At 47.6% G+C, this 23,178-nt stretch overlaps 1 protein-coding gene across 3 annotated transcripts; it reads right to left on the reverse strand.

Moving 5' to 3' along the window:
- Positions 1 to 5,988: 5,988 nt before the first annotated feature.
- Positions 5,989 to 21,403, reverse strand: SMARCD1 (SWI/SNF related, matrix associated, actin dependent regulator of chromatin, subfamily d, member 1). Of its 3 annotated transcripts, none has more exons than XM_007528485.2 (13): positions 21,093 to 21,401; positions 20,357 to 20,544; positions 20,096 to 20,138; positions 19,871 to 19,993; positions 19,326 to 19,448; positions 17,556 to 17,672; positions 15,850 to 15,951; positions 15,437 to 15,598; positions 15,246 to 15,343; positions 12,426 to 12,561; positions 9,881 to 10,003; positions 7,857 to 7,958; positions 5,989 to 7,754 (listed from the first exon to the last, which is right to left on the reverse strand). In XM_007528485.2, the coding sequence occupies exons 1-13, from the start codon at positions 21,267 to 21,269 to the stop codon at positions 7,701 to 7,703; spliced, it is 1,548 nt and encodes a 515-aa protein (XP_007528547.1). In that variant the 5' UTR covers positions 21,270 to 21,401; the 3' UTR covers positions 5,989 to 7,700. The 3 variants fall into 3 exon arrangements, with proteins under 3 accessions (XP_007528547.1, XP_016046058.1, XP_060051391.1); XM_016190572.2 differs by lacking the exon at positions 21,093 to 21,401 and adding an exon at positions 20,862 to 20,906; XM_060195408.1 differs by lacking the exon at positions 17,556 to 17,672 and having other exon boundaries at positions 21,093 to 21,403.
- Positions 21,404 to 23,178: the final 1,775 nt, after the last annotated feature.

The following is a 23,178-nucleotide window of genomic DNA, read 5'->3' on the forward strand; positions in this document are numbered from 1 at the left end:
AAGATAAGAGGAGAGAGAAAGAACCAGACATCACTCTAGTACATTTGCTTCCGGGGATTGAACTTGGGACCTCATGCTGGAGAGTCCAATGCTGTATCCCACTGCGTCATCTCCCAGACCACAGGGTTCAGTTTGTGTTTTTTTTTTTTTTATTAAGGAATTAATGTTTTACATTCAACAGTAAGTACAATAGTTTGTACATGCATAACATTCCCCAGATTCCCATATAACAATACAACCCCCACTAGGTCCTCTGTCATCCTTCTTGGACCTGTATTCTCCCCACCCACCCACCCCAGAGTCTTTTACTTTGGTGCGATATGCCAATTACATTTCAGGTTCGACTTGTGTTTTCTTTTCTGATCTTGTTTTTCAACTTCAGCCTGAGAGTGAGATCATCCCATATTCATCCTTCTGTTTCTGACTTATTTCACTCAACATGATTTTTTCAAGGTCCATCCAAGATCGGCTGAAAATGGTGAAGTCACCATTTTTTTTACAGCTGAGTAGTATTCCATTGTGTATATAGACCACAACTTGCTCAGCCACTCATCTGTTGTTGGACACCTGGGTTGCTTCCAGGTTTTGGCTATTACAAACTGTGCTGCCAAGAACATATGTGTACACAGATCTTTTGGGATGGATGTGTTGGGTTCCTTAGGATATATCCCCAGGAGAGGAATTGCGGGGTCATAGGGTAGGTCCATTTCTAGCCTTCTGAGAGTTCTCCATAGAGGTTGGACCAACTGACATTCCCACCAGCAGTGCAGGAGGGTTCCTTTGAACCCACACCCTCTCCAGCATTTGCTGCTGTTACCTTTTCTGATGTATGACATTCTCACAGGAGTGAAGTGGTATCTCATTGTTGTCTTTATTTGCATTTCTCTGACTATCAGAGACTTGGAGCATTTTTTTCATGTCTTTCTCGGCCTTTTGGATCTCTTCTGTGGTGAATATTCTGTCCATGTCCTCCCCCCATTTTTGGATGGGGTTATTTGTTGTCTTGTTGTTGAGTTTGGCAAGCTCTTTATATATGTTGGTTATTAAACTCTTATCTGATGTATGGCATGTAAAGATCTTCTCCCATTCTGTGAGGGGTCTCTTGGTTTGGGTAGTGGTAACTTTTGCTGTGAAGAAGCTTTTTAATTTGATGTAGTCCCATAGGTTTATACTTGCCTTAGTCTTCTTTGTAATTGGATTCGTTTCATTGAAGATGTCTTTAAAATTTATGCGGAAAGGAGTTCTGCCAATATTTTCCTCTAAGTATCTGATAGTTTGTGGTCTAACATCCAAGTCCTTGATCCACTTGGAATTTACTTTTGTATTTGGTGAAATACAGTGGTTCAGTTACATTCTTCTGCATGTTTCAATCCATTGTTTCCAACACCATTTGTTGAAGAGACTCTGCTTTCCCCATTTAATAGTCTGAGCCCCTTTGTCAAAGATTAGATGTCCATAGGTCAGTTTTTTAAAAATATTTATTCATTCCCTTTTGTTGTCCTTGTTGTTTTATTGTTGTAGTTCTTATTGTTGTTGTTACTGATGTTGTTGTTGGATAGGACAGAGAAATGGAGAGAGGAGGGGAAGACAGAGAGGGGGAGAGAAAGAGAGACACCTGCAGACCTGCTTCACCGCCTGTGAAGTGACTCCCCTATAGGTGGGGAGCCAGGGGCTTGAACCAGTTTCCTTCTGCTGGTCCTTGTGCTTTGCGCCACTGCCCGACTCCCAAGGGTTCAGTTTTAAAGACAGGACCACATACAGGTAAGGGCCTGCCTTGGAGGCAGCCCAGCCCAGAGACCTGTCAGCTTTTTTTTAACCAGAGCACTGGTCAGCTCTGGATTTTGGTGGTAGGGGGGACTGAACCTGGGACTTCAGAGCCTCAGACATGAGAGTCTCTTTGCATAACCATTATGCTATCTACCCCGCCTGACCTGTCAGCTTTTTTTTTTCCCAACATTTTAAATATATATTTATTTTCCCTTTTGTTGCCTTTTTGTTGTTGTTGTTATTGTTAGATAGGACAGAGAGAAATGGAGAGAGGAGGGGAAGACAGAGAGGGGGAGAGAAAGACAGACACCTGCAGACCTGCTTCACCGCCTATGAAGGGACTCCCCCACAGGTGGGGACTGAGGGCTGGAACCAGGATCCTTATGCTGGTCCTTGTGCTTTGTACCATGTGCGCTTAACCGCTGTGCTACTGCCTGACTCCCTTTTTAACACTTTTTTAAAAATTTATTTTCCCTTTTGTTGCCCTTGTTTTACTGTTGTAGTTATTGATGTCGTCGTTGTTGGATAGGACAGAGAGAAATGGAGAGAAGAGGGGAAGACAGAGAGGAGGAAAGATAAGACACCTGCTGACCTGCTTCACCACCTGTGAATTGATTCCCCTGTAGATGGGGAGCTGGGGCTTGAACCGGGATCCTTATGCTAGTCCATTGCGCTTGGCGCCATGTGAGCTTAACCCATTGTGCTACCGTCCGACTGCCACCTGCCAGCTTCTTATGAAGGTCACCTCTGGGACTCAGTTGAGGGCTTCTCACCTGATTCTTTCAGGGAGAATGGAAAGGTCAGAGTTTGAGGCTCGAATGCCAAGTGACATACAGGAAAATCATTTGCAGGGGACTGACTGCAGTGCACTGGGTTAAGTAAACATAGTATGAAGTACAAGGACCCATGCAAGGATCCTGGTTCCCCACCTGCAGGGGAAAGCATTGCAAGTGGTGTAGCAGGTCTACAGGTGTCTCCCTTTTTAAAATTTAAAATTTTTATATTTATTTATTGGATAGAGACAGCTAGTAACAAAAGGGGAGGTACAGAGGGAGAGAAACAGAGACACCTGCAGTCTTGCTTCACCATTTGCAAAGCTTTCCCCCTGCAGGTGGGGACCAGGGGCTTGAACCCGGGTCCTTGTGCATTGTAATGTGCGTTCAACCATGTGCACCACCACCTATCTTCCCATCCTCTCTCAATTTCTCTCAGTCCAATAAAATGGAGGGGGGGGGGGAGCGGTGGCCAAGAGCAGAGGATTCAATTCAAACCCTGGAGGCAAAAAAAAAAAGTGTCTCCTGCTGACTTTGGGTTTTTTGTTTTAATTTTTTTTTTTTTTTGCCGCCAGGGTTATTTCCTGGGCTCGGTGCCTGCACCATGAATCCACTGCTCCTGGAGGCCATTTCCCCCCCTTTTGTTACCCTAATTGTTTTACCATTATTGTGGTTATTATCGTTGTTATTGATGTCATTGTTGGATAGGACAGAGAAATGGAGGCGGGGAAGACAGAGAGGAGAGAAAGCTAGACACCTGCATACCTGCTTCACCACCTGTGAAGCGACTCCCCTGCAGGTGGAAAGGTGACCATCGTTCATCATCCTTCTAGGGTTTTAGCTTCCTTCAGGTCTTTCTTGGGTTTCTAAGCTGCCACACTAGGGCCTTGCACAGGTTAGTGGCTGGTTTGCAGAAGCTGGGAGAGGGTAAGGGAAGCAAGACTTGTGGTCGTGTTGTGCCTGCTGGGGAGCTCTGTTGTCTCGCCAGCTGGAATTAAGTGGGCTAGTTGGTTCTGAGGGGAGTGGAGGCAATAGTCAGCAGCTCAGGGCTCCATCTTACCCAGTTGTCTGTTTGACTAAGAGGGGGAGCTCTAGTTTCTAGGCTGATCTGGAGAGTGAGGCCACAGGGCCAGAGCCAGGCCAGCTCCGTGCACCTTGGCCTAGAGGGCAGTCTCCGCTGCGTGTTCACGTGCTTGGTGGCTGTGAAGTGGGTGTGTCTATCCCCCTGGGTTGCTGTTGACCCAGAACAGTACTAAATAAGCACTGGGCCAGAGGGGAGTCTGTGTGCAACTACGGGGTGAGGATAAGTGGGCAGGAAGTCAGGTCTAGGAAGAAAGGTTTCTCAAGTTCTAGGGAGTGCTCAGGAAAAGCCCACCGTATTTGCCCCACAGCCCTGGGAGTCTCCATAGGGGCACACACATCCAGTTGGTATTTTAGGATCAAAACCATACCTACTACAGAGCCAGCCTCCCACAGACCACTCATATGGCACCAGTGCCAGGCTGCCAGCTGGGAGCACTGGTCATGGGTGATGGAAGAGGAAGGATGCCTTTGTGCCTGGCACGGGAGATCTGAAAGAATGGGCATTGTAACAAAACCCCTTTTCTGCCTAATTGCTCCCACCTATTATTCTGCCCCTATAATCATAAGCAGAGTGGAGATAGTTTGCTCATTTCCATATGAACAGTGTGCAGACTCACAACTGCCTTGTCAACAGGAGGTATCTATCACTCGAGCTTTTCCCAAGAGCAGACTGGAGAGTATTTGCTTACAATTAACAGCCATTCATTGCACATGCAATTAGCTCGGGTAAAGACAGATGCCATTTCAATGTCCTCAGCATTGATTTTCTCCACAACTTATCGCACACATTTACTAGATTTCCCTACTGAAGTGTGGCAGCCCCCCCACCAAGTTCCAGATTGGGAATAGTGGGTTCGACTCCCAACTCTGAGGTTTCTGAGGGGCAGGAGCAGTATAGCAGGTCCCCTTGAAGACCATCTAGCCTTAGGCCCAATCCACTTAGAGCCCTGATTACCACTACGCGTGGTTACTATACTTACAGGAGTGTTCATCCGATGTTCTAAACCTTTCTTGGGCAAAACCAAGCTAGATGGCGCAAAGGAAGAAAGTAATGAACTTCCAAGTGGAAAGTGGTCATAGCAGAATTTCTTCTTCTGTTAATGGGAGTATCAGCCCTGAATAAATTTTTCCAAGTTCTACCAAATAGAGGTGGATTGTTCATTGTATGACGATGGGTGGTGGTGCACCTGGTTGAGCGCACACATTACTATGCCCAAGGACCCAAGTTCAGGCCCCTAGTTCCCACCTGCAAGGAGGAAGTTTCACAAGCAGTGAAATAGTGCTGCCACTGTGCCTTTTTCTACCAGAGCACTGCTCAGGTCTGGCTTCTAGTGGCACAGGATTAAACCTGGGACTTTGAGACCTCAGACATGGGACTTTGAGACCTCAGACATGAGTCTCTTTGCATTATCATCACACTGTCCCCACTTCCCTCTCAATTCATCTTTTTTTATTTTTTACCAGAGCACTGTTCAGCTGTGGCTTATGGTGTTGCAGGAGATTGAATCTGGAACTTTGGAGCCTCAGGCATGAGAGTCTGTTCACACAATTATGCGACCTAACAAGGTGGGGTTGGGGGGGTATAGAAGTGACAATGGAACATTTCCACTGTTAGGTTTTAGGAACCAAAACCCTAATCAGGGTTGTGAAAGTAGAGCCTTAAAGAACCAGATGCTGAGAACAAAGTGTTTTTTTTTCTGGGACTCTACGTGAATCCACTGCTCCTGGAGGCTATTTTTTTCCCCTTTTGTTGCCCTTGTTGTTTTTATCATTGTTGTGGTTATTACTATTGTTGTTATTGATGCTGTTCTTGGATACGACAGAGAGAAATGGAGAGAGATGGGGAGACAGAGAGGAGGAGAGAAAGACACCTGCAGACCTGCTTCACCGCCTGTGAAGCAACTCCCCTGCAGGTGGGGAGCCGGGAGCTCCAACCAGGATCCTTACGCAGATCCTTGTGCTTCATGCCATGTGCACTTAACCCACTGCACTACTACCTGACCCCCAAAGTGTTTTTAACTGTATAGACCCTGGGAAGAAGAAAAACTTCTCTAAAGGAAGCTCAATTCATTATGCCTCAGGGATCACAGGTACCCAAGGGCAGCTTACTCGAGACAGTAAGTGCCCTGGGGAGCTCAGAATGATGGCAGTGCTGTTGGCTTCTGAATTCCTTCCTAATGGAAACTGGGGGTGTGGATCGAATGTGTACTGGCACTTGGCCCACTTCAATCACTGTGGCTAACAGAGCACAGTCCTGACACCCATGGCTACTAACCCTGCTTGCTGCTGTATTCCCGTGGCTGCCACACAGCAAGTGCTCAGTGAACCCCCCTCAACTAAAATGATCAAACACCATGAGCATGGCTAATTGCAGAAGGAGAAAGAGCCAGGAAGAGCTCTCCCTTAGTAGGTAGGGGAACCCATCCTTCAGAAGATTCTTTTATTAAAACTGGGTGACACCGTTAAGGGGACAGTACAAAAAAAAGTTTGGTCCATGAAAAAAAAAAACCATAATAATTCAGTTAATAAAAACAGTTATCTTCAACAGGGACACTGTATAGGAGTGCTGAGCTTCCTTCTCCTGGCTCTGGCCCCAGGACAGAGGATGTCCAGTGTCGCTGTGGGGAAGAACCTTTCAAGGGAGGAGTGGGGCAGTGATGGGAAGGGAAGACAGGAAGAAGTCTGCTGTTCCCAGAGTGAAACAGGCAGAGACAGAAGGCTAGAGGGCTGGGGTGTGCTCGCAGGAGCCTGAGGAGGGGGTGGGGAAGCAGGGGCTTTGTCAGTTCTGTGGGTTTAGCACCCATGCTGAGCGGAACTCCGTGCCCAGCTGTCTCCCACCTTGCTGTATTGAGTCTGCGAGCCTGGGGTATACTAATTCGGGGGTAAAACAACCTGGAAGAAGAATCTCAGGCTCTCCTGGAAAGAGGCAAAACCATCTCAGTTCCAAGGAGCCAAGATCACAAGGTTCTGCTGCTACCTGAGGAGTCTGAAGCTTTAAGGGCAGGGGCTGGGGAGTCACAATCCTGTGAGGCAAGGGGAAGGGGAGTCACAAACCCAGCTCAGAGTTATGCTGCAGCCCTAGGCGCTTTCACTCCTCAGTGCCCTAGAGGTCACCCATGGGTGTCAGCTGGGCAGATGGGGCAGGAAGACAGGGGTGCCCCAGGGCTATTACCCGTTTGATTTTAGGCCTGTTTCTCTACGAAAGGATGGGGAAGGCAGGATGGAATGAATCAGTCACACCTCCAAGCAACTGCAGGATGGGACAGCCTCTGCTGACTGGCGGTGCATCAGGGCACAGCCAAAGGGCTCAGACAGGGAAAGGCAAGACTTTCCCACCCAAATGCCCTGGGTTAAGACAGATAGAATGGAATCCTAAAAAAGAGCAGCTACAGGGAGAGTGCTGGGAGGAGCACTAGTTAAAGAACAAACTCCAATACTGATGCGGACCCTACCAGGGAGCGAGAGGAACACTGAGACCGCAGGCCGATCCAGACGGCTGCGACTGTCCTGGGGCTCAGCGGAGCCAAGAGCCAGGGTTCCCTTAATGCTAGAGGGCAACGAGTCAAGCTTGCTCTAGACCTGTGGAGGAAGAAAGGGGGTTGGAATCTGTCATCACAGACCCAAGATCAACTAGCTTATAGAGTGCCCCCAGGCCTGAGTCATGAAGGGGCAAAGCTCCCAACTCTGGGGTCTCTGAAGGGCAGGATCAGTGTAGTGGGTCCCCTTGCAGGCCACCTGGCCTTAGGCCCAATCCATCCAGAGCTCTGGTTACCACTACAGCTTCTCTCTAATACTATCTAGAGGGCCTATGCAGACCAGGGGAGGGCAGAGGCACCTGGGAACTTTGTGGGTCAAAGGGAAGACGGGGGCAGGGAGAAGTGGGGTGGGAGAAGAGGGTACTAAGTGTCTCGTGAGACAGAAACGTGAGACCCCCCCCTCCACTCTGGTCTTGTCCTTGAGCCCACGGCATCCCCCGGAAGGCCCCATGCAAGACCAAGGCAGGTGCTATGAGGCAGCCAGGCAGCACAGGGCCCGGACAGAGAATGGTGCAGCCAAAGTCAGGCTGTGGGAGAGGCCCTAAGTGTTTCGGATTCCCAAGGCTTGCTCTAATTCTTGTCGTCTCTGCTGCACCTAAGGAGAAAACAGTGACGGGAGTCACAAGGTGTAGGAACCGAGCACTGCCGACCCCATTAGGGGCAGACCCCATGCCTTTTGTAGTTCCCAGGCGCCTACCTTGGAGTAGAAGTATCTGCACACGGCCTCCTGCGCCCAAGGCTGGAAATAAAACTCAGCTCGGCGCTCTTCCTCGGGGTTACCCACCACGTCTGTCATAGTCTGACGGGGAAGAAGGGAGGACAGAACTGCTGCCTTTCTTTTTGATTTTCTTTCTTTTCTTTTGCCTCTAGGGTTGCTACTGGGGCTCAGTGCCCGCACTACAAATCCACTATTCCTGGAGGCCAATTCCCCCACCCCCCATTTTATTGGATAGGACAGACACAAATTAAGAGAGATGGGGAGATAGAGAGGGAGAAAGACACCAGCAGACTTGCTTCACCGCTTGCGAAGCGACCCCCCACAGGTGGGGATCTGGGGGCTTGAACCGGCATCCTTGCATGGGTCCTTGTGCTTTGTACTATGTGCGCTTCACCTGGTGCACCAACACCCGGCCCAGTGAACTGTTATCTTTCTTCACGTCTGTTTTCATTTGTTTGCTTAAATTATTTATTGGATGGAGACAGAGAAAACTGAGAGGGGAGAGAGATAAAGAGAAAGGGAGATACCTGCAGCACTGTTTCACCACTCATGAAGCCCCCGCCCCCCACAGGTGAGGGGACCAGGGGCTTAAACCCAGGTCCTTGTGCACGGGACATGTGCTCCATCAGGTGTAACACCACGCAGCCCCACTGCACATCTGCCATGGGTTTGACTATACCCCCTAAAACATGCCAGGCACCTACAAGCAGACCTCCCCCACCCTGCCTGCCACATGCCTATCCGTATCATCTTGTTTGGAAATAGGTCTTTGAAGAGGATCAAGTCAGGTCATTAGGGTGGGCCTACAGTGTGACTGGTCTCCTTGTGAGAAGGGAGTTTGGACATACACACGGAGAACACCATGTGCAAAGCAAGGAACGCAGAGGCTGCCACAAGCTTGGAGAGGCCTGGCGTAGCTTCGTCCTCACAGCCTCGATGACACATGGACTTCAGACTTTTAGCTCCAGGACAGTGAGGCAAGAAGTATCGGTTAAGTCACCCAGCTTATGGTGGTACCTCATGACAGCAGTGTTGGAAAACTCCTAACGACATCCAAGTCACCCTGACGTAACAAGCCTGTCCAGGGACGCATTTTGGCCGCTCTACTCCCTTGCTCCTTGGTGCGGCCTCGATGACTGCAGTCACAGTCACCACTGACAGGCAAGGCCTGAGGGCACTTCACCCACTCTATACTCAGTCCTTTCTTCTTGATTAAGCCTATGGTGCTCTCCTCTTTGAGAAATACCTCAAACCCCCAATCTCCCCTAAAGGTTTCCCTAGCTATTCTAACCTCACCAGTAACTTTTCTCCTATGAATTATCTTAACTAGTTTACTAGTTTTAAAACCATATTAACCTTGTTCCTTCAAAGAGAATGCAGATGCTTTGAAGGCAGGGATCACGTCTTTCACCTTTTGCCTCCCTACTACCTGATGCATAGTGATGGGACATAGTAAGTACTAAGTAAACAATTAATGATTCCACTTCCATTTCCCTAGTGAATTATAGAACAGATCCTGGAATGTTGGAAAGATATTCTGGTCCCTCACTTTTCCCTCTGACTATGCTATCAGAGGTTAAAGAAATAAAAGCAAATGTATGCTTCAATGGTGGAAGAAGTCCCTCTGCATCCTCCTGAATTCTTTTTTTTTTTTCCTCCAGGGTTATTGTTGGGCTCGGTGCCTGCACCATGAATCCACTGCTCCTGGAGGCCATTTTTCCCCTTTTGTTGCCCTAGTTGTTGCAGCCTCGTTGCGGTTATTATTGCCATTGTTGACGTTGCTTTGTTGTTGGATAGGACAGAGAGAAATGGAGAGAGGAGGGGAAGACAGAGAGGAGGAGAGATAGACACCTGCAGACCTGCTTCATCGCCTGTGAAGCGACTCCCCTGCAGGTGGGGAGCCGGGGGCTCGAACCGGGATCCTTACACCGGTCCCTGCGCTTTGCGCCACGTGCGCTTAACCCACTGCGCCACCGCCCGACTCCCCCTCCTGAATTCTTTACCTTGAGATCCCGGCACTGGGACTGCAGCCAGTCATTGATGAAGCCCTGAGGGTCTCTGGCAAAGCTGAGCATGAACTCCCGCTGGGTCTTCAGCTGGTTAATAGTTTCTATTGTCTCATGGATCTAAAAGGGAGAAGCAAGCTCATAATATCTTTTACTTTATTTTGGGGAAAAAGAGAGGTGAAAGGGAAAGCGAGAGGAGAGACACACTCCACTACCCATGGAACTGCCCTGGTGCCCTCTACAGTGCTCCCATGTGGTGCCAGGGCTCAAACCCAGGGCCTCTTGCAGAGCAAGTTGTGTGCTCTACTAAGTGAGCCATCTCTCAGTCTGCTCATAAGATTTTCTTTTTCTTTCTTTCTTTCTTTTAAATATTTTATTTATTAATGAGAAAGACAGGAGGAGAAAGGAGAAAGAACCAGACATCACTCTGGCACATGTGCTGCCGGGGATCGAACTCAGGACCTCATGCTTGAGAGTCCAAAGCTTTACCACTGTGCCACCTCCTGGACCACATGCTCATAAGATTTTCAAAGGGGAAACACAATGTTACGTGGCAGACAGTGCCGAACAGCTCCGTGTGCAGCCTAGAGACTTTGACTGCTGCCCAGAGCTCCCATTGCTCTAGCACTCAATAACCTTTCAGCAGGTAACTTCCTGTGTGTCTAAATAAGCCGCATATATCTTGTCTCCACAGTGTCCAATGTGGGTGAAGCTACATGGTGAATATTTATAGCACAAATGGAAGCAAAAACACTTTCACAAAAGAAATAGTGCAAAAAGATAAGGGTATTAAAAAAGCTGTGGTTCACAGCTCCTCTGCCCTCTCCTCATTCTCCATATCCTTCCTGGCTATTTCATTAACTTTGATGTGTTTTTTTTTCTTTTGTTTTTTTTAAAAGATTATTTATTTATTCACGAGAAATAATATGGGAGAGAGAACGAACCAGACATCACTCTGGTACATGTGCTGCTGGGGATCAAACCCAGGACCGCATGCCTGAGAGTCCAAAGCCCCATCCACTGCGCCACCTCCCGGACCGCAACTTTGATGTTTTCTATTACCCCTGACAGACAGGCTGAAGAAGAGCTTCCAATTGGAGGTTGAGTCCATTTTCCAAACGCCAGCCAATCCAACTGCTTTTTATCTCAAGGCACCTGATTTTTTAAAATTTTATTTTATTTTAAAGATTTAAAAAAAATATATTTATTTTCTCTTTTGTTGCCCTTATTTTTCATTGTTGTAGTTACTGTTATTGATGTTATTGTTGGATAGGACAGAGAAAAATGTAGAGAGGAGGGGAACACAGAGAGGGGGAGAGAAAGACAGACACCTGCAGACCTGCTTTATCACCTGTGAAGTGACCCCCCTGCAGGTGGGGAGTAGGGGGCTCAAACTGGGATCCTTTTGCCTGTCCTTGCACTTTGTGCCATGTGCGCTTAACCTGCTGCGCTACCGCCCGACTCCCGGTAAATTTTATTTTCTACCAGAGCACTGCTTAGCTCTGGCTTGTGGTGGTGCTAAGGACTGAACTGACAAAGTCATTTTGCATAACCGTTATGTTATCTTCCTTCCCTTGAGATACCGTAAACTCTCTCAAGCTAAATTCACAACCTTTCCCAAACATTTGCTTCTCCTCCATTCCTCAAATGAATAGCAGCACCAGAGCTAGAACCTGGGAGCCCTTATAATGCCTGTTCCTCCTCATCCTCACCCCCATCCCCATCAAAACAGTGTCCAGTGGCTATGTGGTGGTGTAACTGAGCACATTTTACAAGGTTGAAGAACCCGGGTTCAAGCTTGAGGTCCCCACATTCGAGGGGTGGGGGACAATTTAATGAGTAACGAAGCAGGGCTGCAGGTGTCTCTGTTTCCGCCCTCCACCTCGATTTCTGTCTCTATCAAATAAATAAAACAGGGCCAAGGACAGGCATAAGGATCCCGGTTTGAGACCCCGGCTCCCCACCTGCAGGGGAGTCGCTTCACAGGCGGTGAAGCAGGTCTGCAGGTGTCTATCTTTCTCTCCCCCGTCTTCCTCTCCTCTCTCCATTTCTCTCTGTCCTATCTAACAACGACAACATCAACAACAATAATTAACTACAACAACAATGAAAAACAAGGGCAACAAAAAACGGAAAATAAATATAAATAAATAAAACATTTTAAAAAGTGTTCAAGTCCCTTTAATCCCACTATGACAAATCTCAAAGCTGTCAACTTTCTTCCATCCTCACTGCCAATGGCTATGTTTAGGCATTTTACATATCTCACATGCATTATGGCCCAGTTTTATAACTGGGTTTCCTGCTCTCAGATCTGTACCTCTTTCTTTGGCCACCAGGGTTATATAAGATCTGTATGCATGAGGTCCCACGTTGGATCCTCAGTATCAGACAGGCCAGACTGATGATCTGGTTCCACCCCACCCATCTTAATAAACAAGTAAAACCTTTGAGGAAGAAAAAACCGAAAAGGAATTCAAAGGGAACCTAGATGCTGTGACCGAGGGCTGGAAGCACAGTTTATAGTAGGCAGAGGCCCCACCTTGTTGTCTAGAGTAGCAATCTCCTGCTGGCTGGCAGTAGACAGCAGAAAAGAATTCATCTGTGTCTTCAAGGTGTCATCCACTTCCACGTCAATGTCATAACAAGCCGTCTTTTTCTGGTCATTTGGATCAACACTGGGGAGGAAATAATCAAAGCGGTCTGGTAAAGGGTCCGCGCACTGAGACCTAGTTACACAGACTAAGAACGATGACCCAAGAATGAAGGGCAAGGCCTAGCTGGAGAAGGGTGTAAGCAAACTTCTGGGTGAAAGCAAAAGGTCTTCTGCCTTCCTTGCAGTGGTAGCTATGTAGCATATCTATGCATGCCAAAAGGCATCACTACTTTTTTAAATGGGTCCAACTTATTATATACAATTCTCAATAAAGCTGATTAAAAAAGGAAAATCAATGGCAAAAATTTAAATAACACCAAAGACAACCACTGAAAACTTCCTTCAAAAGAGACTACTATAGTAAGCTATATAGCTTTGTTAGACTAAAACTGAACCTAAAAATAAACGCACATAAAATATACCACAGGAGATTTTTTTTCCCCAGATAGAGGCAGAGAGGCAGAAAAAGAGCACAAGAGACCACAGTATGGAATCTCCCTCCAGTGCAGGGCCAGGGTAACTATTTGCCAGCACAAACTAACAGAAATTTTAAAGTATAACTTTAAGCACAGAAAGATAGAATATACCATTTTCTGTTTTTATCTTTTTTCTAAATTTTTTAATCTTTTTTTTTTTTTAACCATAGCACAGCTCAATTCTGGTCTATGGTGGTACAGGAGACTGAACATGGGACTTGGGAGTCTCAGGCATGAGACTGCTTTGTACAACCATTATGCTATCTCCCTGTCTTAACTTTCAAATATTTTTAAAAATGTTTATTTATCCCCTTTTGTTGCCCTTGTTGTTCTATTGTTGTAGTTATTACTGTTGTTACTGATGATGTCGTTGTTGGATAGGACAGAGAGAAATGGAAGAGAGGAGGGGAAGACAGAGCTGGGGAGAGAAAGACAGAGACACCTGCAGACCTGCTTCACCACTTGTGAAGCAACCCCCTTGCAGGTGGGGAGCCAGGGGCTCGAACCGGGATCCTTTACGCCAGTCCTTGTGCTTTGCGCTTAACCCGCTGCACTACCGCCCGACTCCCTCAAGTCATTTTTAAAAATAATTATATATATATTTAATATTTATTTATTTTTCCTTTTTGTTGCCCTTGTTTTTTATTGTCGTAGTTATTATTATTGATGTCATCACTGTTGGATAAGACAGAGAGAAATGGAGAGAGGAGGGGAAGACAGAGAGGGGGGAGAGAAAGATAGACACCTGCAGACCTGCTTCACCGCCTGTGAAGTGACTCCCCTGCAGGTAGGGAGCCAGGGGCTCGAATCAGGATCCTTATGCTGGTCCTTGCACTTTGTGCCACATGCGCTTAACTGGCTGTGCTACCGCCCGACATATGTGTATATACATATATATATATGTATTTTTTAAAGATTTTATTTATGAGAAAGATAGGAGAAAGAACTCTGGCACATGTGCTGCCGGGGATCGAACTCGGGACCTCATGCTTGAGAGTCCAAAGCTTTATACTACTGTGCCACCTCCCAGACCACAGAATTATGTATTTTTAAGAGGATCTAGTTATGACATAGTTCAATTCCTAGTAGCACATATATCAGGTTCTTTCTCTCTTCCCTCCTAGTTTTCTCATTAATAAATAAAATCCTTAAAGTAAAATAATAAATAGCATTTAAAGCAGGCCAGCAAAATAGCTCACTTGGAGAGTGTGCTTCCTTTTATTACCTTTATTTATTTAGTAGCTAGAGACAGCCAGAAATCGAGAGGAAGGGGGGAGAAAGAGAGCGAGAGAGACACCTGCAGCCCTGCTCCACCACTTGCAAAGCTTTCACCCTCTAGGTGGGGACCACAGACTTAAACCCAGGTCCTCGCACACTGTAACATATGTGCTCAACCAAGTGTGCCACTATCTGGCCCTGGATGGTGCGTTTCTTTCACTATGTGCATAACAGAGGTCTGAGCCCACCCCCACCCCCCTGCACAGGTGGGAATTTGATTTTGTGGTGTACTCCCTCCCTTGTCTCATTCTGCCTGGTTTTCTTTCTTTCTTTTTTTAATATTTATTTATTCCCTTTTGTTGCCCTTGTTGTTTTATTGTTGTACTTATTATTGTTGTTGTCATTGTCAGGACAGAGAGAAATGGAGAGAGGAGGGGAACACAGAGGGGGAAAGAAAGACAGACACCTGCACCTGCTACACCGCTTGTGAAGCAACTCTCCTGCAGGTGGGGAGCCGAGGGCTCAAACCGGGATCCTTATGTCAGTCCTTGCACTTTGTGCCATGTGTACTTAACCCGCTGTGCTACCACCCGACTCCCTCTGCCTGTTTTTCTATCTGAAAAAGTTGGCCTGGAGTAGTGAAACCCTAGTGATGAGAAAAAAAAAACAAAAAACAAAACCAAAAACAAACAATTATACCATAAAGACACAATAAGTATAACCTCAAAATCCATACTATAAATGTGATAAAGTAATGAAGAATTAATGTGTTTTGAATATATACTGCCTTCATCTATACACTGTAGATCTATTTAATTGTAAAGTCTCTATTTGAAGTAATGGCTATGTTTAACAACCTGTCTGCAAGACTCCTGACAACCAGCCTGTACAAGTTGGGACAAGCCAGCTCCAGCACACCCCTACCCCACCCCCAAACATTCTGGATGACATGATATACATACACACACACACACACACACACACACACACACACACACACACACACACATACCTGATGACATGATTAATGATGATGGGCTCTGGTGGCATAAGCAACGCATGGAGCCGTTGGGGGATCTCTGAAAACTTCATTCGTTGAGACTCAAAGATCTATAGGAGAGAGAAGCAGCAACTAAGAAGCTGGCATTTGGGGCACAACCAGTGCTCCTGTAGATTCTCTAAGAGGGTGGATCTTTGTCTTACCTGCTGGAGGTATTTGTCACAGATGACAAACTCCCGCTCATGAGGGTCCTGGAGCTTATGTGTCTTAATATATTGCCACAGTGCTTGAATGATCACTGGACGGGTCTGAGTGTGGATACCCAAGAGCCGGGCCAGGCGAGGGTCTAATTTAAATTGGGGAGGCTGTAGAAAGCCAAAGGTTACAGTTGAATCTAGTAGCCTGGTTCTATATGCATTTTGGGGTGCACATAATACAATCAAGCCACCCAACAAGTACTAACATAGTGCTTTCTCTGAGGCAGAACTCAGAGTTGACTATGATCTCAGTAAGTCTGGTGGCAAACCATCCACAACTAGACTCAAACCTTCAAATGTCAGACCGCTGATGGGAAATGGCTATGAGTGTGGGGCCCTCTCACATTACTACAGAATACCTGGTAATCCAGCATCAGTAGGACAGTACAGCGTACATTCACGTCTCCTGGCCGCTTCACCTGGAAGCCATCTGTCTCCTGGGTAGTGGCGGTCCTGTGCCACTACAGAGAGGAAGATGTCAGGGGGTGCTCTCCCAGAGGAAGAGCTGGGGTGGGAGGGAAGAACTTCTGTAATGACTGAATATTCAACTTTGGCTACTGAGGCTACAGGAGAAGAGTAACAACACAAAACGCTTTTGAAAACTGATTATGACTTTGGGATTTTTTTTTTTTTTTTTTACCAGAGCACTACTCAGCTCTGGCTTATGGTGGTGTGGGGGATTGAACCTGGGACTTCAGAGCCTCAGGCATGAAAGTCTCTTTGCATAACCACTATGCTATACCCCCTATTTGGGATTATTATGTGTAAGTAGATTAATCTTCTAATTCTGGCTGTTCAGATCTCACTTAAAGTAGCCTAAATTTCCAGTGATCATTTTATCCACAAAATGAGTAGTACCTGCATAATAAAATGATGAAACTATCATTTGAGTATATGTACTCAGTGGGAAATTATTCTATGATGTTCACAATATCCATGTAAGAATGGCACAAATAAATTCATTTGATAGATGTTAAAGCTAGTGCTGAAGAGAGAATGAAGTAACTCAACCGAGGCTGAATAGCTAATATATGGAAGAGCAGCAAGTTGGGTTCTGGTGGGTCTGATTCTACTGCCCACATTCTTAGCCACTATGCTCAACAGCTATAAAGTTAAGTACATTTACAAACTGCTATCAAGTCTATGACTTACTTCCCTTATTAGGTGGTAAAGACCTTCCCATGTTTCTTAGTGGTTGAGGTTAAGGGATTACAGCTACACTGGCAAAAAAAAGGAGCAGGTTAAGTTCACTTGGAACACTGGACTGTCTCATTCTGGTTTTGAATGTATCCCAAAGAACACTGTCCCTGACAATCTTCACAGCACTGTGTGACAGGCTTTATAATAAAGGGCTTTTGACAATTTAGAATGTGACTGTAACAGAACAGAGACCAAAAGAAGTTCCCAATTTATAAAGATAACCTGGGCAAGGGCTAGAACCCTACAAGTTAACCCCCTTAATTACAGCAACTGCTACCAGGAAAGGGCATGAATGGTGTGTGGAGAACCACGTTTCACCATTATTAATAAGTGAGATGGGGGCCAGGTGGTAGCACACCTGGTTAAGTGCACACACTACAGTGAGCAAGGACCTGAGTTTAAACCCCTGGTCCCCACCTGCAGGGGGGAAGCTTCACAAGTGGTGAAGCAGGACTGCAGGTGTCTCGCTCCCTCTCCTCTCAATTTCTCTGTCTCCATACAATAATAGATAAATAGAAATATATGTTAAGAAAATAAATAAGATGCAGAGATGACCTGGCACACCAAGAGGCCACCCCTAGGGTCCCCTTGAAAGTGGGGCTAGCAACCTGGGTAGTAACGTTATAAAGGTGGGACCAGTTAAGAGTGCAAGAGTTCTTTAGTCCCAGAATCATTTTATAGATGTTAAAACTAGTGCTCAAAGGAATGAAGTAACTCAAGATCAAACACATTTAGTGCCCCCTGGAGGTCATTATGCCAGCTGCAGTGGTGGCACTTCACACCTGGGGTCACCCTCCCTCACTCCCTGGCCACAGTCACCATCCCCCAGTCAGGGAGCCAAAGCCTAGAGGGCAGAACTACTCACTTCTACCAGATGGTTGTCTGGCCCATACAGGTCTTTGTCCAGCTCAATCACCAAGGACTTAAAAAAGGAAGAGAACTTTCTCTTCTGTTTAGTGGCATCATATTTGGACAAGGCAGACTAGAGAGAAGAGAGGAGGGATTGCGTTAGAAGAGGGCAGAAGCAGGGAGTCGGGAGCAGCGGGTTAAGTGCAGGTGGCGCAAAGCGCAGGGACCGGCATAAGGATCCAGGTTTGAGTCCCCGGCTCCCCACCTGCAGGGAAGTCGCTTCACAGGCGGTGAAGCAGGTCTGCAGGTGTCTGTCTTTCTCTCCCCCTCTCTCTATTTCTCTCTGTCCTATCCAACAATGATGACATCATCAACAACAATAACTACAACGATAAAACAACAAGGGCAACAAAAGGGAATGAATAAATATTAAAAAAAGAAAAAGAGGGAGTCGGGCTGTAGCGCAGCGGGCTAAGCGCAGGTGGCGCAAAGCACAAGGACCGGCATAAGGATCCCGGTTCGAACCCCGGCTCCCCACCTGCAGGGGAGTTGCTTCACAGGCGGTGAAGCAGGTCTGCAGGTGTCTATCTTTCTCTCCTCCTCTCTGTCTTCCCCTCCCTCTCTCCATTTCTCTCTGTCCTATTCAACAACGACAACAACAATAATAACTACAACAATAAAACAACAAGGGCAACAAAAGGGAAAAAATAAATAAAATAAATATAAAAAAAAAAAATTTAAAAAGAAAAAGAAAAGGACAGAGCAAAATTTCCTGAAACAAAACCATCTCATCAACGGGAAAAGAAAAAAAAAAAAAAAGGAAAAAGAAAAAGGAAAACTGGAAAAAAAAATCTGAATATCCTTTAGGAGATAGTAATTGAATCTTAAACAAGTCACCATAGCAATGAAAGCTTGAAATTGCCTACAATGTGTGGGGTCACTGACTTACCTGCTTCGTCTCCCCAAAGGGAAAAGAGGCAGTTTCAGCCAAGCCACTACAGAGCGAGTCTGAACAGAGAAAAATCTATCTCTAAAGGGGAAATGAATCAGGCAATAAACAGCCAGAACAAAAACAGCTTTATTTGGGTGAAATGGACAGCACTAGCAGATGGACTGGGCATATACAGACAAAAAGGAGGCTCTGACATTGAGCCCTGGTTCTCTTGCAAAAAATGCATTCAAATTAGCTTGCCTGTGAAAAGCTAAAGAGAGGCATAGAGTGTAAGGGTATACAAGGTGAGCTTCCCCAAGGAGCTTCTGGGGTGGGAAGTTTGGGGCTTTCACCTGTCAGCTGATGAATTCTTGAAGCAAAGAAGAACCTGTCAGTGAAATAAATCCCACATAAACTGAGCTATCTCCAATCAAAATTGGAAAAATGGGGATGCCACAGCTAGAATAAGTACCTCAAGGACTCAGAGGAGAAATAATGGCTGAAAATACTAAGTACAAACTCAGTCAATTAAAAAAAAGAAAGACAGAAAAAAGCAAGCCTAACTCAGTCATCTGCAGATACTGCTAAATCCAATAGCCAACAGCTTCAGGATGAAGGTCAACAACAAATCAATTCCCAAGACAATAAGGTTCTCCATACAACACAGTGAGATCCAAGCTGTGAGAGCCAGACACAAAGGGCCATTGTCAACGCCGGGAACACAGTGACCCTTCTCCCTGCTGTTCCCAACAGAAGCTGTGAGTACCAGCCAGGCTTCCTGCCAGCCGGCCAGAACACTACTCACTCCCAGCAGCTCCCACCCTAGACACCCACCATAGTAGACCTTGAACTCACATCCTCCAGAAGCCGTCCTTCTACCCGAAGCTCCCAGGAAGCTACTGTCCCTTCCCCATCCTCCGCATCTGACTTAGCCGGGTTGAAAGTGTTAGAAATGAAAATCCGCAGCTTGCGTTTTTGCTGAGGAAGGCAGAAAAAAGACTGATGGAGGAACTTCCGGGATGTAAGGGTCTCCCCAAGCCCTGAAATTACTCCCAGCACACCAATTTCTGTCCTCCTAGCCCCTCAAGCAGACAGAACCACCTAGAAGAGGGTGAGAGGCCATTGGCCTGAGTGTAAATGTAGATACCGGGTGGTGGAAGTGCAGCAGAGTAGTTACTGCAGAAATACAACCAGGATATAGTCCTGGTTCTAGAGAAATCCACCCTCCCCCTTTGCTGTTCTTATGCGTCTGATGTAATTCTCCATTTGTAGGCGGAAGCGAGAGATACAATTTAAATGCCAAGGAGAGCTGTGCTGCGCTTCTGACTTCTCATCCCAAGCCTACTGAAGGTTCCCGAGTCCTCGCCTCTGGCTCTCTGCCTGGTGTTGTCCTGCGTTACCTTGATGGGACGTTTCAAGGCCTCCTGGATGTCTAGCCGTTTCCGCATGATGGTCTGGTCCAGTTTCCTTTCAAAGGCCAAGAGATCCATGTAGGCCTGGGATTCTGGTACCAGTTCACGAATCTTAGGGACAGGAAGATGGTGTTGAAACCTACAGTCAACTAGACTAGCTCTGTTTTCACATTCACCACACCCCCGCAGAGACCATCGACAGCCCTGACTCACCCTTTGAGGTAGAATTTTGTCAGCCATCTTCTTTTTCTTTGCACTGTTTGGAAGGAACACTGCTATCAGGTTGGGGTGGGGCCAACCAGAACACGACGACAGGCTGCCACCATCTCCATTTGTACAAGGAACGGCAAAGCACCCCTCAGATCAAAAAGCACAGCCCCTCGCTCCGCGTGCAGCATCTCAGGCACCGCACCGCCACATCTCGGTCCAGGTGCTCCCCCCACCCCGCCCCACACCCCTGGCGGGTCATCTTACTTGTGGTTTCGATTTTGGACCGCCTGCTGCTGGACCTGCTGGATCTGCTGAGGCGCAGGTCTCTTGCGGGACTGGTCCATCCCTGACTGGGCCAGGCCAGGTCGGACTGAAGGGTTCCCCCCATAGCCAGGGGGTCCCATGGAAGGTCCCTGAGGTGTCATTCGGCTGCCTGGCAGCATACCTGGTCTCTACAGAGGGGAGAGGATCCAGAGATGTCATGGCTTCCCTGACTGACCCCACTAAGAGGAAGTGGAGACTGTCTGAATTCTTGAATGGAACTCGGATGGGAGTGGAGGAGAAGACAATGAGAGGAGGGCCTTCTGCAAGTGGAGCTTCCTCTGCTTTGATGGGGAGTTCACACAAGAAAGTGGCCCCGAAGCTAAGCGGTAGATTACAGGAGAATGCTCGCACTCTGCTTTGCACCTGACCGATCTGACGTCCGTCTCCTCTCGCCCTACATTTACTCACAGTCCCGCCGGCTACTGTCTCCTCAGAATATCCCCACCTGCCAGCTACACCTTCCGCGGCCCTCTGGGCACCGGCGCTGCCCCGGCCCGGCCGCACCGCTCCCTCCTGGTTCGACATCGACCCCCCGGGCGACAATGGCTCCAGGAGGCGGGTGGGGGTGTGCGGAGTCTCCCCCGGGCGCCCCTCCCGCTCCGCCGCCACCCTGTCACTCCCGGGCCCCCGCCGGCCCCGCCCCCGGCCCGCGCGCCCCTCCTCCTGCCCCGCTCACCGGATAGGCCGCTCCGGGCATCGGGGAGCGGTACAGCCCTTGACCCGGCGCCGGGCCCATTCGCACAGGAGGCCCCGGAGTCCCGCCCGGGCCCAGGGCGGCCGCCGCGCCCGCCCCTCCTGAGGCGCCAGCGCCACCGCTCGGAGCCACGGACTGGAAACCCGCCCGGGCCGCCATCTTCCCCGGAGCCGCTGCTGCAGCTGCACAAAGAACCGGAACCGGAACTCCCCCCGCCCGCCGCGCGCCCCCCGCGCGCCCGCTTGTCAGCACCGCTGGCCCGCCGGCACTGAAAGCTCAGCACAGCGAGACTAAGGGCTAGAGGGGGGTGACTAGCGGGAAAAGATCGTGCTGACCACTCCCTCCGCCTTCACTGTCCGGGAGGGGAACCATCGAGAGGAGTGTGGGCTAGAGAGGCCGTCTGAACGGGCGCCCCCAGGCCGACGGGAGGAAGAAAAGGACGTGGGAAGGGGGGGGATTGTAGTCCTGAGCCCGACCCTCTGATGGGGACTGATCTTGGCGTGCTGCGTTTTTCAAAGCGCTTTCACTGATTCTGTTTCTTTCTCTTGCGGCTATAAACCTGGAGTGCTCAAGAAGAGAAGGCGCTGTTTATTCCATTTTACCCCCAAGAAAGCTAAATATAGAGACTAAAGGATTTGGTAAGGTCAACAAACAAGTTAGCAGTAAAGCTGAGTCTAGAATCCAGTCTTGTGGTTCATCGCCCATGTTTATTCTACAGAAAAAGTGCCTCGGTAACTATCTTACGCTCCAGCTTCAACCCAATTTTGTCCCTAGCATTTTAAAAATATTTTATATCTTGGATGCCACTATAAGTGAAGTTGTTATGTTAATAACATTCTTTTACTGATATTTTTAAAATTTTATTTGTCTATTTATTTCGGATAGAGACAGAGAGAAATTGAGAGGGAAGGAGAAGATAGGGAGAGAGACACCTACACCACTTGTGAAACTTCCCTTTGCAGATGAGGGCCGGAGGCTTGAACCAGGGTCCTTGTACATTGTAATATGTGAGCTCCACCAGATGCACCACCACTTGACCTCCTAACATTTAATGTAGGGTTGGGAAGATGGTGCTGAGTTTGGAAGCACAAGGCCCGGAGTTCCATCCACAGAATACCATGTGCCAGAGTCATACTCTGTTTTTCTCTTTTCCTTTCTTGTGTTAACAAATAAAATCTTAGAAATAGGGGAGTGGGGCGGTAGCGCAGTGGGTTAAGCGCAGGTGGCGCAAAGCGCAAGGACCGGTGTAAGGATCCTATAGTTCGAGCCCCCGGCTCCCCACATGCAAGGGAGTCGCTTCACAAGTGGTGAAGCAGGTCTGCAGGTGTCTGTCTTTCTCTCCCCCTCTCTGTCTTCCCTCCCTCCATTTCTCTCTGTCCTATCCAACAACGACGACATCAATAACTACAACAATAAAACAAGGGCAACAAAATGGAATAAATAAATATTTTTTTAAAATCTTAGAAATATATATTTTAGGGAGTCGGGCAGTAGAGCAGCGGGTTAAGCGCACGTGGTGCGAAGCGCAAGGACCGAGGACCCGCGTAAGGATCCCGAGTCCCCGGCTCCCCACCTGCAGCGGAGTCGCTTCTCAGGCCGTGAAGCAGGTCTGCAGGTGTCTTTCTCTTCCCCTTTCTGTCTTTCTCGCCTCTCTGCATTTCTCTCTGTCCTCTCCAACAACGACAATAATTACTACAATAAAACAACAAGGGCAACAAAAGGGGGGAATAAATAAATAAATAATATGTATTTTTAACCTGCTTCCAGATTTTAAGTTCCAATTTATTTTGAATTTTGATCAAGTCCCTTCTCCAAAGAATCCTTTGTACTCTGAATTGGGTAACTTTATTGCCTTTGATCCCTCCCTCTTTCCCTGTCATGTGGTTGAAAGCATTCCTCTGTGTGATGGTCTGCTTGTCCCATCTCTGAAGTGACCAGTCTTCCTGCTCAAACCTTCCTCTTCTTTTGATTGTTTGGCCCCAAACTCAGCTCCAGGCATTTGGTGGAAAGTAAATACACTCATAAAGGGGAATCTTTCACAAGAGGTGAAGCTTCTTGTGAAGACACA

This window comes from Erinaceus europaeus, chromosome 7 (assembly GCF_950295315.1).
Source record: "Erinaceus europaeus chromosome 7, mEriEur2.1, whole genome shotgun sequence".
Taxonomy (NCBI): Eukaryota; Metazoa; Chordata; class Mammalia; order Eulipotyphla; family Erinaceidae; genus Erinaceus; species Erinaceus europaeus.

Coding starts and splice junctions, on each gene's coding strand:
- SMARCD1 (XM_007528485.2), bottom strand. CDS start 21,269: ATGGCGGCCCGGGCGGGTTTCCAGTCCGTGGCTCCGAGCGGTGGCGCT. Junction 20,545..21,092: donor TGCCCGGAGCGGCCTATCCG/GTGAGCGGGGCA, acceptor TCCCCTCTGTAG/AGACCAGGTATGCTGCCAGG. Junction 12,562..15,245: donor ATCATTAATCATGTCATCAG/GTATGTGTGTGT, acceptor TTTCCTCCCCAG/TGTTGATCCAAATGACCAGA.